The 13,567-nt window shown below is 49.8% G+C and overlaps 2 protein-coding genes across 2 annotated transcripts in view; one reads left to right on the top strand and one right to left on the bottom strand.

Moving 5' to 3' along the window:
- Nucleotides 1-538: 538 nt before the first annotated feature.
- tm2d1 (TM2 domain containing 1) lies at nucleotides 539-5,763 on the bottom strand. Its single transcript, XM_012872679.3, has 7 exons — nucleotides 5,595-5,763; nucleotides 3,709-3,782; nucleotides 3,273-3,381; nucleotides 2,103-2,194; nucleotides 1,395-1,468; nucleotides 965-1,093; nucleotides 539-717 (listed from the first exon to the last, which is right to left on the bottom strand). The coding sequence occupies exons 1-6, from the start codon at nucleotides 5,723-5,725 to the stop codon at nucleotides 983-985; spliced, it is 591 nt and encodes a 196-aa protein (XP_012728133.1). The 5' UTR covers nucleotides 5,726-5,763; the 3' UTR covers nucleotides 539-717; nucleotides 965-982.
- Nucleotides 5,764-7,548: 1,785 nt separating this feature from the next.
- The window catches only part of patj (PATJ crumbs cell polarity complex component), a 61,557-nt gene continuing 55,538 nt past the window's right edge, over nucleotides 7,549-13,567 (top strand). The window contains exons 1-6 of the mRNA XM_036131984.1: nucleotides 7,549-7,723; nucleotides 9,494-9,532; nucleotides 9,747-9,925; nucleotides 11,976-12,155; nucleotides 12,223-12,362; nucleotides 12,712-12,877. Coding sequence (XP_035987877.1) covers nucleotides 9,511-9,532; nucleotides 9,747-9,925; nucleotides 11,976-12,155; nucleotides 12,223-12,362; nucleotides 12,712-12,877 — 687 coding nt within the window. The 5' untranslated portion in view covers nucleotides 7,549-7,723; nucleotides 9,494-9,510. The remainder of the gene's footprint in view (nucleotides 7,724-9,493; nucleotides 9,533-9,746; nucleotides 9,926-11,975; nucleotides 12,156-12,222; nucleotides 12,363-12,711; nucleotides 12,878-13,567) is intronic.

Below are 13,567 nucleotides of genomic sequence, written 5' to 3'. Positions count from 1 at the left end.
GTGACTCTGGACCAGGTGACTCTTCTACCTGGACCAGGTACCTGAGTGTCCTCTGAGTGGACGGAGCTCAGTCCAGACGGTCCCGGCTCAAGGACTGTCTGGTGCTGACCGGGTTCTAATATATTCAGCCAAGAGTTTATTGTCTTTTATTTATACGGCAGCTTCCTGGTTCTGGTTCTGGTTCTGGACCTGACCGTCCAGCTGAGCCCGGCTCCGTGTTCAGGGGGCACTGGAAGCGAGGCGAGTCAGTGTGGGCCGTTAACCAAAGGTCCTGCCTCCTCCCGGTCCGGCCCGACCCGGTCCGACCCGGTCCGGTCTGATTGTTGAATTCTGATGGGAACCAGATGGTTCTGGGTCCGCATGGATCCGGCGCCACACAGAACGCAGCTTCAGTTAAGCCCACGGACCAGAAGCACAGCGGACCCAGACCAGAACCTTTGGACCGACCCGGTCCGTCCCACAGAACGCCTGAGGAACCTGCAGGCGGCACCAGAACCATCTGATCGGACCTTTCAGAACATCACCGAGCCGACACAGATTAACACAAAACCTTTTATTTCAAACTTTATAACTTAAAGGGAGGAACATGTGAACAGAACCTCAGCTGGGTTCACCAGGAACCAGAACCGTTCTGCAGGAACCCAGAGGAATGTTCTGCGTCGTCTTCTGAAGGAGGTCCGAGTCTCTGCAGCGCTCTGAGGCGGGTGGACGGAGAACCTGCAGAACAAGAACATCAGCTGACTTTGGGCCGCAGAACCCTGAAGGTCCGAGAACTTCAGAACCCTGAAGGTCCGAGGACTTCAGAACCCTGAAGGTCCGAGGACTTCAGAACCTCAGAACCTGGAGGAACCACAGCGCAGAACGTCTACAGCTGCTCGTGCTGGGCTCAGAAAAGCCTCCAACAGGTTCTGGTTCTGTGATCCCCTCAGAACCCCCGCTGTCAGAACCGAGGTTCTGGACTCACCGCTCCATCCAGGTGTGGTCAGAGCGACAGGTGAGGCTTCCTGAAGGTCTCGTTGTTGATGGACAGGCGGGTCAGACGGGCGCCGTAATAATCCACGATGTAGCTGGACCCGTCAGCCGGGCCCACGATCTGCAGGACACAGAACCGGTTCGGGTCAGAGACAGAACCAACGTGGTTCCGCATGAAGTCAGAACCACCAGAGCCGGAGACCGGGGTTCTGGTCGCTCATTCTGAGGTCCAGAGAGGAGCAGCGGCGCCGCAGAATAATCTGGGTTTGATTAGAACTGAGCTTCAGGTTCTGGTCCCAGGGTTCTGATCCGGCTCTGGTGGCAGAACCAGAACCTGGCAGTGTCCCCGGTTCTACCTGCCTGAATGCAGCTTCCTGCTCGCACCTGATTGGTCAGAGTGTGTGCACCTGGTCTGGCCTCACCTGCATGGCGATCAGGATGAAGTCGACCAGCGTCCCGATCCCGCAGAACCCCACCGTGCAGAACTTCAGCAGACCTGAAAACACAGAGGTGCCGTTAGAGCCGGTGCCGTCAAACCGGACTGGGTGTTACTTTATTACACCGACCCAGAACCGCGGTTCCGTCTGTCCTACAGGTTGCATTTGTTGCACTTTAATAATTTAATTTATGCATTTTTTGTTTTTTATCATTTTTAAAATGCTATAAATGGGTTTTTATTGGTGGATTAAAAGGTTCTGATTGACTTTTAACAAAATATGAAAATTATTTGTAACAAAATAAGTGATTTAAATTACAGATACAATTATTAATATTTAAAAAAACATATTGTACATATAGTTAAATTCAAAATATATGAAAATAAAATGATGTGGAGAAAAACCTAAAAGAAATATTAAAATAATGAAATCAAATAAAAATATTTAAAATCCTAAAACATAAAAAGAAATTGATTCTTAAGATAAACAATACAAAAAATAAAATCTAGCAAATAAAATATGGCAAAATTAGTATTAATTAAAAACATACAGAGCCTTTTTAGAACCTATAAAACATGTAAAAAAAAAATAAGCGTATTTAAAACAATGATCACATACAGAAACTACTATAAAAATACTGAAGTGTAATAATTATAATGACAGATTTCCCATCAGCCCCCAGTGTGCAGGTACCTAGAGCCGGGTATCCCAGGTAGAAGCGGTCCGCTCCCAGCCAGCCCAGGAACAGCGACAGCGCCACCGCCACTTTGTACGAGTAACCGGTTCTGTGAGGGAACACAGAGACTGAGAACCAGAACCGAGCCGCTCCAGAACCGAGCCGCTCCAGAACCAGGTTCTAAGACTACATGATGGTCTACCTTCCACCTGCCATAACGTGTGTTGTTGCAGCGCCGCTGCTTCATTCACTATTAAAACATATTAACTACGTCTCACTATTAAAGCTGTCGGCTCCCGTCGCTCAGCAGCTTTCTAATAAAGATGCCAGACGGTGTTTTTTTTTAACAAAACTTTATGTAACACTTCTAGGAAGCGTTACATTCACCATTTATTCTGTAACAGCTTCCTGTTATCTGCAGTCTGTGGTTCTGATCCGCTCAGACAGAAAACTGACCACGCACGACTAAAACCAGCATCAACAGCAACCTGAGGAAAAAAATCTGATTTCTGCCAAAAATGGGAATTAAGCATCAACACCTGCAGTGATATAAATAGCTTTAACTTCGTTAATTGGGTCAGAACCGGTCCGTAGAGCAGAACCCAGCTAACCTGAGCCTCCTTTAGAGAAATATTCCTGTTAGTGTTGCTCCTCTGCTAAAGCAGCAGAGAACATTAATATCATCGCTGTTATTATCCTACATGGAAGTAGCTCTGACTCAGGCGTGTAATTATTATATTTAGTCAGAATTATCATCTTCAGCGCTGCTCTGTGCTTCCAGCCGCCTCTTCATTCACTGATGGTACCATTTAAAGAAGGGACAACGCTCATATGTTTATATTCATATATTTATATTCACATGTTTATATGTTTATGTTCATATTCTGTTTATGTTCATGTGTTCATATTCATATATTTATATTTATATTAATATTCATGTTCTGTTTATATGTTCATATTCTGTTCATGTTCATATTGTGTTTATATTGTGTTTATGTTCAAATGTATATGTTTATATTCTGTTTATATTGTGTTTATATGCATTCAGACGCAGGCGAGTCTCTGAATGATTCACTTTTTTAGAATGGATTATAAGGAGAAGTTCTGGTTGCTGGACGCTTTGGGTTCTCCTGGTTTCTGCTGCAGAACTGGACCCACGGTTCCTGACCCGGTCTGGAGACACTCACACATTCCTGCAGGCGATGGTTCTGTTGAAGCCCACCTCCTCTCCGCTGAAGCGGACCTCGGTGCCGTTGGCGAGCCGGCAGGTGACGTTGGGAGCAGGCAGACAATCCACTGCAGACACAAAGAGGCGTTCAGACCAGCAGAACCAGAACTCTGATCAGAACCAAACATTTGGCTCTTCTCAGCATCTGAGCTGACCCGGTTCTGGTTCTGCTTCTCCCCTCAACCTCCGGCGTGTTTTAAAGAAGCGATGAACAGAGACGGGATAAAATGTCTCCATTTTAAATTTATTTAATAGCAACCTGAGTAACTGAGGCCTGGAGCAGAACCAGGGAACCTTACAGAGCTCAAACCTGGACCTGGACCTGGACCAGAACCAGAACCAGAACCAGAACGGTGTAACATCTGGGAAATGTTTCTAGACGCGCTCAGACTCACCGGACGCCTTCCCGTCTCTGCAGTTCTCCGGTTCCTGCGTGGTTTCGTTGATCTTTGGGTCTTTGCAGAGATATGTGAGCAGAGTGAAGGCATCAGAACAGAACCAGCAACATGAAGCCGGCACCAGAACCTCGGGTTCAGATTACTATTAACATTTTACTGAACTATAATATACAGAAAATCCATGATAAATATTACATTTTAACATTTAAATAAAGATATGTCAGCTTTCTTTTCCAGATGTTTTACTAAAGATTTTAATCTTCAGAGATCAGGATAATTAGCATAAATGTGCTTTATTTCCCTCCAGACCAGCAGCCGTTAAAGGTACATAGCCACGTAATCACTAAAAAAGCCCAGAAACCGTTTGATCGTGATAAAATTAGCTTATATACACCAAGCCTCCAGCATGACAATGTTTATGGTCCTTTTTGTGAAGAAATAGATCCAGCGCCGGGCGGGATGAACAGATATTAGCTAATAGGGTTAGCACCAGCAGCGATTAGCAGATATAAACAGACGTGGCGCCATCTAGTGGCAGTATCGCAGAACTAGCATAATGCCGGTTTCCTTCATTAATAAATCACTAATAAATAATGTCAGCCTGACTCTGCAACGCCTCACAGTACAGCAGCAGCTCAGTGTGATGAAGACCAACGTTATTAATTAAATAAATGATCTACAGCGACTCTAAGAGCCTCATATCAGAACATTTACTCTAATCAGTCAACTCTGCGTCACATCTGAGCCTCGGCAGGTTTAGCTTCAGTGAACACCAACGTTCAGACTGGATTCCCAGAGACACTCCCAACATTCTTCATCATTTCACTGGGAGATGCTAATAGCCGTTAGCCACTTGCTTGTTTAACCCCTGCTGCACATGCTCAGTAAGTACTTCCGTTACAATCATAAATAAGCACGAAATGTTTCATTTCCTAACAAACTGAGCAAAAACAAAGCGTAAAACACCAAAATAACTACTAATACGCCAGCAGGACATCATAATCTTTCATAAAAACTTTGCATGCAACCAGATTGAGATACTGACGTATAAATATAAAAGAGTAATAACAGAGTGGCTATGCACCTTTAAGATCCTCAGAGCTCCTAGCTTAGCCTAAAACTTTCAGCTTCAGAGCGACTCAGATGCTGCAGAGGAAGGAGAGGAGGAGTGGTTGACCCCGTTGCTAGGCGCGGTTGACCCCGTTGCTAGGCGCGACGCTGTCTTCTAAGAGCTGTGATTGGTCAATACAAGAAACAAACAGAAAGACCAACTGCTCTTCTGGTATCAAAGGAGAGAAATGAACCCATTAGACTGGATTCACAGATGTGTCGTGATGAATTGTCCCAAAATGTTTTCCTTACCCGCTGAAGCTAATTCACTTCCCTCCATGGGGACGATAAAGTTTATATTATTATCTACATAATAATAATAAAGAAGTTTCTGTCCTTATTTCCTCCTTTGTTCAGGTGGATCAGCCAATCAGCTCTCTCCGTTTGCTCCAACTTCCTGCTTCTCCTCTTCTAACATTTTCCACCTTAGCAGCTCTGGAGGCCTGAGACGCTTTGAGAATAACTTTTATCTCACTGAGGTAAAACTCCTAGACTTTTTCCTAAAATGACGTCACAGAGCTGGTTTTAGTTTTAGGATTATTAGTGAAACGGGTCCAGGTCTCCATCTGCAGCGAACCGGATTATCTGGATTATTGGAACGTTTTGGATCAAAAAGGAACAACAAGGCTCCAAAACTAACCGGGTCGACTTAGATCAGCAGGTCAGAGATGTAGCAGTGGCTCACCAAGCTAAAGCTAGGCTAGGCTAGGCTAACGGCTCGGCGACCTGGACAGGTGTGCCGCGCGGGCGGCGTCACGTGACCGTAAGGATATTGTCCGAGCCTCAGGTCTCCGCAGTCCTCCGAGTCTTCAGCCCCGGTCCGTGTGAGCGGAGACGCGCAGAGGAAGAGCAGCAGCAGCAGCGCGGAGCGTAAACACAGCAGCCGTCGGAGGGAGGCCGCCATGATGCCCGCAGCGTCACGTGATACGGTGGCGCCTTCAGGAACCCGACGATGGTGGGAAATCCGAGCTCTCGCCGACACGAGACCCCCCCGGAGAGGAGTTGAGCCTTTTTAAAGGAACTTGCGGATAAAAGGGAGATTAAATAACAGGCGCCTCATTTCTCAGTGATCCTGCGCCAAGTGTAGCTTATTAATAAAGTTTTAATTTCAGTGAAGGTTTTAGGTCCATGTGTTGACCAAGCACAGACCGAGCAGGTCCACAAAGACCTGTTCCTCCACACAAACAGCTTTTTAAACACTTGAGCGGGTTCAAGGTTGGAATGTAGATTTTCCTTGAGAACAGGCAGGATTAAAAACTCTGGTTCTGCTGTAGATGTTAGAACGGACGTCAGTTAAAATTCTGCTATGACTTCTCCTGCATTGTCTACATTTAAATTGTTTACTTTTAAATCACTGCTTTACCCTATACAGTAATTTAATTTTACTGCGATTTACAAGCTGTATGCAATGAAATTTCGTTCTGTGCATACAAAATGACAAATAAAGTTGTCTAAGTCTCTAAGCCTCAGAACCCCAGTTTGCTGCTATTTCTAGAGAAACGGAGGTCTGTGTGATGCTGAGGTTCCTCCTGTGGTCCTCAGCTGGTTCTCAATAATGAGCAGGTGGACCTCTGGGAAGAATTCTGCCTGTTTCCACCTCTCCTCTTCAGCCGAGACCCTGAAGGCAGCAGATCGTCCTCAGATTTCAGGTTTTCCTGATCTGAAATCTGAAGGAACCAAGAAAACAGCTTTCACTGACTGGTCTCTTTCAGGGAGACAGGATCAGAACCAGACAAAGGTTCTACCAGGTTCTAAGCAGGTTCCATAACCATTTTCTCACCTTTTCAATATTTAACTAATTTTATTGAAATGTTTTCTTCACAGCAGCCTGGCTCAGATTGGGTCTTTGAGGTGAAGCGAGCGGGGCCTAAATGGGTCAGACGGTTGTGTTTCATACTTCGCTGTTCTTCTCAGGAGGAGGAACCCAGTTCCTGCAGGAACCACAGAAAAAGTTCTCAGTCTCTGCTCCTTACAGGAAGTTCAGACGTCCCAAACATGTTTCCACAGGAGGGCCATTCATGAACACCTCCAGCGTGTTTCTGGGGCCCCTGGCCAGCAGGGGCCATCAGCAGCCACAAAGGACACTTTTAGTTTTATGTCTTTTGTCTACAAACTAAATAATACAGTTCTATTAATAACTTTTAAGAAATTAAAACACCCAATATCATTATAGATTTTATTTTCTATTCATGAAAACAGCAGAGACCTGACTAGTATTATACTTTTTATTATAAATAAACAAACATGCTTCGTAGGTTGTACAGAAAATGTATGTAATTTATACACTTTAATATTCATTCATAAAATATATTTCTTTGATTTTTACATATAAAACAGCAGTCATTTTATTCGTTTTATATTTATGTATGAAGCAGAAATACTGGAGAATTTTTTTTACAAACTACCAAAATAATTTATCCATTCTTTTTATTATTTTATTCAAACATACCTTTATGATTTTAAAGTTTGCGTTATCCTATGTTTAGCTTAGATTTTTTTAGCTTATAAACAACGAATATATTCCTACAATTAATCAGTTTTATTTATAAAGCGTGTTTCATCCTAAAATCCACCTATAGTTAGAAGTCAAAACAATAAACTTATAACTTTTTAAATTCATCTAAGATCCTAAGAGCAACATGATGACGTCAGAGTGGATTTGAAGAACCGAACCCCGTGTGGCCTAAAAGTTCCCACCCCCGCTCAAATCACGAAAAAGCAGCAGCAGCAGCTGTGGTTTCCGACGGGACTTGAAGGCATCCTAACAGCGACACTGGGTCCAAACTGCATCCAGTTAAAGTGAGTTGTGGACCAGTTCCGGATGGTTTCCTAGCTGTGTGTGGACCCAGTGGAGCGTAGGCGGTTCGGTTCCGTGTTTGTGGGTCGCTCTGACGCCGAAGAGGTGAGTTCTGGTTCCGATCCGATGAGGTCGGCAGAGTTAGCAGTTTAGCTTCGCACCGTCTGGGTTGTTCTGGATCAGTTGGTTTGTTGGTTCCGTCTGTCGGCGTGACTTGGTTCGGCTGAACAGAACCTGTTTACGTTCTCTGCGGGCCGCCCTGTCGCTGAGCCAAGGCGTTTTGGGTCCAGGTGTTTACACCGTTGTTGTTTTACCTGTCTGTAAAGTTTGACGCACTTGGTTCACCTGTGGGAAGTTCACCTGAGCCTCTGAGAACCACCTGGCGGCTTCAGGGTCGCTAATAATCTGCGGTTAACTGATCAAACAGCAGATTTGCTCTGACCGCGCCCCTCGGAGCCGCGCTCCCACTTCCTGGTTCCTCTCAGGTGAGCTCAGGTGTGACCGGGTCTTTCTCAGGGGTGGGGGTGCTGTGCTGTGGGGTGAATGACCAGGTGTGCAGCTGCAGATGTCAGACCGGTTCGGTTCTGACTGTTACCTGCGGCTTTGTCACCTGAGCACCGAAACTGTTAGATTCGCATTGCGCATGCGCACTGAGACCGTACGTTCATATTTTCCACTGCGGGTAGAGAGGAAATACAAAGTGCTGGCTCAGCAATACAGTTCTGTGGGAGTGTTTGGACAGGTGAGACAGGTGAGAGGACACCTGCAGGTTGGACAGGTGAGAGGACACCTACAGGTGGGACAGGTGAGAGGACACCTGCAGGTGGGACAGGTGAGAGGACACCTGCAGGTGGGACAGGTGAGAGGACACCTGCAGGTGGGACAGGTGAGACAGGTGAGAGGACACCTACAGGTGAGACAGGTGAGAGGACACCTGCAGGTGGGACAGGTGAGTGGACACTTGCAGGTAAGACAGGTGAGTGGACACCTGCAGGTAAGACAGGTGAGTGGACACCTGCAGGTAGGACAGGTGAGATAGGTGAGAGGACACCTACAGGTAGGACAGGTGAGAGGACACCTACAGGTAGGACAGGTGAGAGGACACCTGCAGGTAGGACAGGTGAGAGGACACCTCCAGGTAAGACAGGTGAAAGTACACCTGCAGGTAGGACAGGTGAGATGACACCTGCAGGTAAGACAGGTGAGAGGACACCTGCAGGTAGGACAGGTGAGTGGACACCTGCAGGTATGACAGGTGAGATAGGTGAGTGGACACCTGCAGGTATGACAGGTGAGAGGACACCTGCAGGTAGGACAGGTGAGATAGGTGAGAGGACACCTGCAGGTAGGACAGGTGAGAGGACACCTGCAGGTAGGACAGGTGAGTGGACACCTGCAGGTAAGACAGGTGAGATAGGTGAGTGGACACCTGCAGGTAAGACAGGTGAGAGGACACCTGCAGGTAAGACAGGTGAGATAGGTGAGTGGACACCTGCAGGTAAGACAGGTGAGAGGACACCTGCAGGTAAGACAGGTGAGAGGACACCTGCAGGTAGGATAGGTGAGTGGACACCTGCAGGTAGGACAGGTGAGAGGACACCTGCAGGTAGGACAGGTCCAGCTCGGTGCTGGAGAACCGCGTGGTTCTGTTTGGACCTTCATGTCTCACCGAGCCGTTCCTTTAGAACCATCATTAACGTTTTAGACGGGTCACAGGAAGTTGGACCGGACCTGACCGGGTCGTCCCTCTGGTCCATTTTCCACTAATGAGTTTTCCTCTAACATGCTAAGTTTAGCGTGGTGCTGGTGGTGGTTCTGACCCGGTGGAACGCTCAGAACCTTTTGGATTTAAACTATTTTCATTCATGTCTTCAGGCGGACCCAGGACCACCATGTTGGAGAACGTCCCGGCAGGTGAGTCCTCCCCTTCTGTTGGGAGCCGGTTCTGTGGGTTCTGGGTTCTGGTCCCTCAGATAAGCACATTGCTCCTGAACAACAAAGGTTCTGTTGGGTTCTGGTTGATTTTTAACATTCAGTGCCACAGCAGAACCACCAAAGATGTTTAAAAACAGCATCTGAAAGCACTTTGGGTCGTGGTTCCGTCCACGCTCTCATGTCTGTGTTTCAGTGTCCTCTGTGGAGCGCCAGCAGGTTCTGGAGGCTCTGGACCGCCTGCAGTCCAAACTGGTCCAGAAGGAGGAATGGACCCACAGCGACACTCTGGGGAACCTGCGGCAGACGCTGCAGAGCCCGCTCTTCTGCCACGCCCTCACCCTGCAGTACTCCATCAGGCAGCTCCAGAACCAGGTGAGCCCGCTCTGTCCAGAACCAGAACCAGGTGAGTCCGCTCTGTCCAGAACCAGGTGAGCCCGCTCTGTCCAGAACCAGAACCAGGTGAGTCCGCTCCGTCCAGAACCAGAACCAGGTGAGTCCGCTCCGTCCAGAACCAGAACCAGGTGAGCCCGCTCTGTCCAGAACCAGGTGAGCCCGCTCTGTCCAGAACCAGAACCAGGTGAGCCCGCTCTGTCCAGCTCCAGAACCAGGTGAGCCCGCTCTGTCCAGAACCAGAACCAGGTGAGCCCGCTCTGTCCAGCTCCAGAACCAGGTGAGCCCGCTCTGTCCAGAACCAGAACCAGGTGAGCCCGCTCTGTCCAGAACCAGAACCAGGTGAGCCCGCTCCGCCCAGAACCAGAACCAGGTGAGTCTGCTCTGTCCAGAACCAGAACCAGAACCAGGTGAGCCCGCTCCGCCCAGAACCAGAACCAGGTGAGTCCGCTCCGCCCAGAACCAGAACCAGGTGAGCCCGCTCTGTCCAGAACCAGAACCAGGTGAGTCCGCTCCGTCCAGAACCAGAACCAGGTGAGCCCGCTCTGTCCAGAACCAGAACCAGGTGAGTCCGCTCCGCCCAGAACCAGAACCAGGTGAGCCCGCTCTGTCCAGCTCCAGAACCAGGTGAGCCCGCTCTGTCCAGAACCAGAACCAGGTGAGCCCGCTCTGTCCAGAACCAGAACCAGGTGAGCCCGCTCCATCCAGAACCAGGTGAGCCCGCTCCGCCCAGAACCAGAACCAGGTGAGTCCGCTCCGTACAGAACCAGAACCAGGTGAGTCCGCTCCGCCCAGAACCAGAACCAGGTGAGTCCGCTCCGCCCAGAACCAGGTGAGTCCGCTCCGTACAGAACCAGAACCAGGTGAGCCCGCTCCGCCCAGAACCAGAACCAGGTGAGTCCGCTCCGTACAGAACCAGAACCAGGTGAGCCCGCTCCGTCCAGACCCAGGACCAGGTGAGCCCGCTCTGTCCAGAACCAGGTGAGCCCGCTCCGCCCAGAACCAGGACCAGGTGACGGCTCACCTGTGCTCCCTGCATGCTTTGCTCTCTGCTTCACCTGTCTGCCTGTTTCCAGGCTGTTGCATTAATTCCTGCAGCTGGTGAGCGTTTCACAACCCACAGTTTGGTTCTGGTTCTGGTTCTGGTTCTGGACTCCCAGAACTTCTGTCTGTAAATATTCCAGCTCAGAGGTTCTGCTGGCGCCGCAGGTTCACCTGGAAGTTTAACGGAGGCTGGAGAGACGCTGGCCTCCTCTGAGCGGGTCAGCTGCTCCCGTCTCACCTCCTACCAGAACCAGCAGAACCAGGCGGCGCCGTGGACCGTCAGCCCCGCCCCCTCAGCTCCGCCCCCTCAGATCCGCCCCTCAGCTCCGCCCCTTAAGCTCCGCCTGCACCGTAACCGGCAGCAGCCAGATTAGTTTAATGGCGGCGAGCGGCGCTTCATCCTCTAAGTGCTGCCAAGGTCAGAGCGGCGCCGGAGGCGTGGATCCATCAGCCTTTGATATGCGGCGTCCCGGCGCTGATGAAATGGGTCGGTCCTGCTGGTTCAGCCCGGCCCAGATGGGCTGCAGCTCGCTGCCGCGCCTCCTCTGCTCCTCCTGGTGAGGAGCGGGCCGCTCCCCAGGAGCCTCCAGCAGAAACGGGCCCAAAGCGGGCCGGTTCTGGTTCTGGTAGAACTGATTCAGACCTGAGAGGTCCACTTGGTTCTGACCAGACCAGCAGCTCAGATGTAGTTCAGCCCAAATGGACCAACAGGAAGGACCGGTTCTGATGTGACCTGTCTTTGTTCCCTGATGTTTTGATTGACTTATGGTCCAGAACCTTCTCAGCGTGGCTCCAGAACCCAGTACCTACTGTACTGGGTTCTGGAGAACCCAGTACAGTAGGTACTGGGTTCTCCAGAACCCAGTACCTACTGTACTGGTAGAGGAGGCGGTTCTAGAGTTTGCCGGACCCGTTTGGACCTCCTGAGGCAACATGGATGGAGGGCCTAATCCCAGGTTCTGGTTCTGGTTCTGTTCTTGTCCTGCAGCTCAGCAGCACGCCTCCTGATGCCCACACAGACTTCAGCTTCTCCAGACGCGGTCAGCTGATCCTGAGCGGCGCCGACCCGTCCAGCTCCTCCGTCCTGACCAATGGCGCGTCTCCGCTGGTCCCTGAGGCTCCGCCCCCCAGCGACCGCCTGCACAGGTGGATCCTGGCGGCAGCAAAGGTAGGCGGAGCCGCGGCGCACGCTCAGGTGGGTCCGATGAGCATCACTGACCCGGCTGTGTCCGCAGGGCCGACCCACGGAGCGGATCAGCCTGACCCGGCCCGGTTCTGGTGGGCTGGGCTTCAGCGTGGTCGGGCTGAACCCGGCAGGAAGCAGCAGCCACGGCGTCTTCGTCAAGAACATCCAGCCCGGAGGAGTCGCTCACAGGTGACCCCACACACCTGTAGGCCTCCACCACAGGTCCGTTGGTCGGTTCTGACCCGGAGCCAGAGCCCGGCACGGATCCGGAAGGGTTCTGGACCCAACCGAGTCCAACAAAGCCCACTGACCCAGCCTGACTACACAGAACCAGAAGGGCTGGTCCAACACAGCCAGTCCGATCAGAACCACCCGACCCAGTTCTGCCCCAGGTCCGGATGTTCTGTGTCCGTCCTGCCTGACCCGTTTACCTCGGTGCTCCTCTGCGTTCAGAACCAGACGTCATTTTATCCTTCTGTTGTTTGTTGCCTCCTCGGACCTCTGGTCCTGGACTGGTTCTGACCGGGTTCTGTTGCAGGGACGGGCGTCTGCATGAGCGGGACCAGATCCTGGTGATCAACGGCAGCCCTCTAGAACCGGGCCTGAGCCACCAGCGGGCCCTCAGCCTCCTGCAGCAGCCCGGAGACACCGTGGAGCTGGTGGTGGCCCAGAACCGGCAGCCCGACCCGGGTCCAGTCAGCAGGGTGAGGCTGCAGAACCTCTTTAGTTCTTTAGTGCTGGGTTCTGGTTCTGTCTTTAGCGTTGCTCCAGGCGGTGCGGGGGGTGAGAGGTCGCCGGTCCAAAACCCGGTTCTGGAACAGCACTCTGGGTCATTTGGGTGCAGAGGAAGTCTAGGAGGGTTTCACAGAACCTGGATCCATCAGTCTGGTTCTGAAATGTTTAAAGAAGCCGTTGCGCAATTACACGTGTTTAAAGTTATTTAATGTTTAATAAATGAACTCTGTTAGGTGAATATCAGCCAATCAGCTGATATCAGGACAATAGATGAAAGGAATAATTTGGTGATCTTTTAACAGCAAACTCTGCACACATGTAGAATAAATGAGTGACAACTTCTCTTCAAGCTCAAGAATTTATTAACAGAAATAAATAAACATCACTATAGAATGCTGTTTATCTGAATTAACATAATATTACAATAAATAAATCCTCTGCTAGGCTGTGAAACTTAACTTCTAATCAGAATGAAGATAAAAAGGAGCTAAGGAACTATTTACACACAAAAGAAACAAAAGACAGAATAAAATGGTTGATCATCATCATCAGAATGATTCAGTGATTCCTGTTTCACTGCAGATCTGACTTAAAGAACATGGGATGGAGTTAAATTAGCTTAACTAATTTAGAACATTTGTGTGTTTCAACCCGTTCAC

Source organism: Fundulus heteroclitus, unplaced genomic scaffold, assembly GCF_011125445.2.
Source record: "Fundulus heteroclitus isolate FHET01 unplaced genomic scaffold, MU-UCD_Fhet_4.1 scaffold_46, whole genome shotgun sequence".
In the NCBI taxonomy this organism is placed as follows: domain Eukaryota; kingdom Metazoa; phylum Chordata; class Actinopteri; order Cyprinodontiformes; family Fundulidae; genus Fundulus; species Fundulus heteroclitus.
This window is presented reverse-complemented; position numbering and strand designations above follow the sequence as displayed.

Bases quoted from the DNA above. Each gene is read 5' to 3' on its own strand.
- tm2d1 (XM_012872679.3), bottom strand. From the start codon at position 5,725: ATGGCGGCCTCCCTCCGACGGCTGCTGTGTTTACGCTCCGCGCTGCTG. The intron at 1,469-2,102 runs GTACCTGCACAC...CTGTGTTTTCAG, and splicing joins CCTGGGATACCCGGCTCTAG to GTCTGCTGAAGTTCTGCACG. The intron at 1,094-1,394 runs GTGAGGCCAGAC...TGTGTCCTGCAG, and splicing joins TCATCCTGATCGCCATGCAG to ATCGTGGGCCCGGCTGACGG.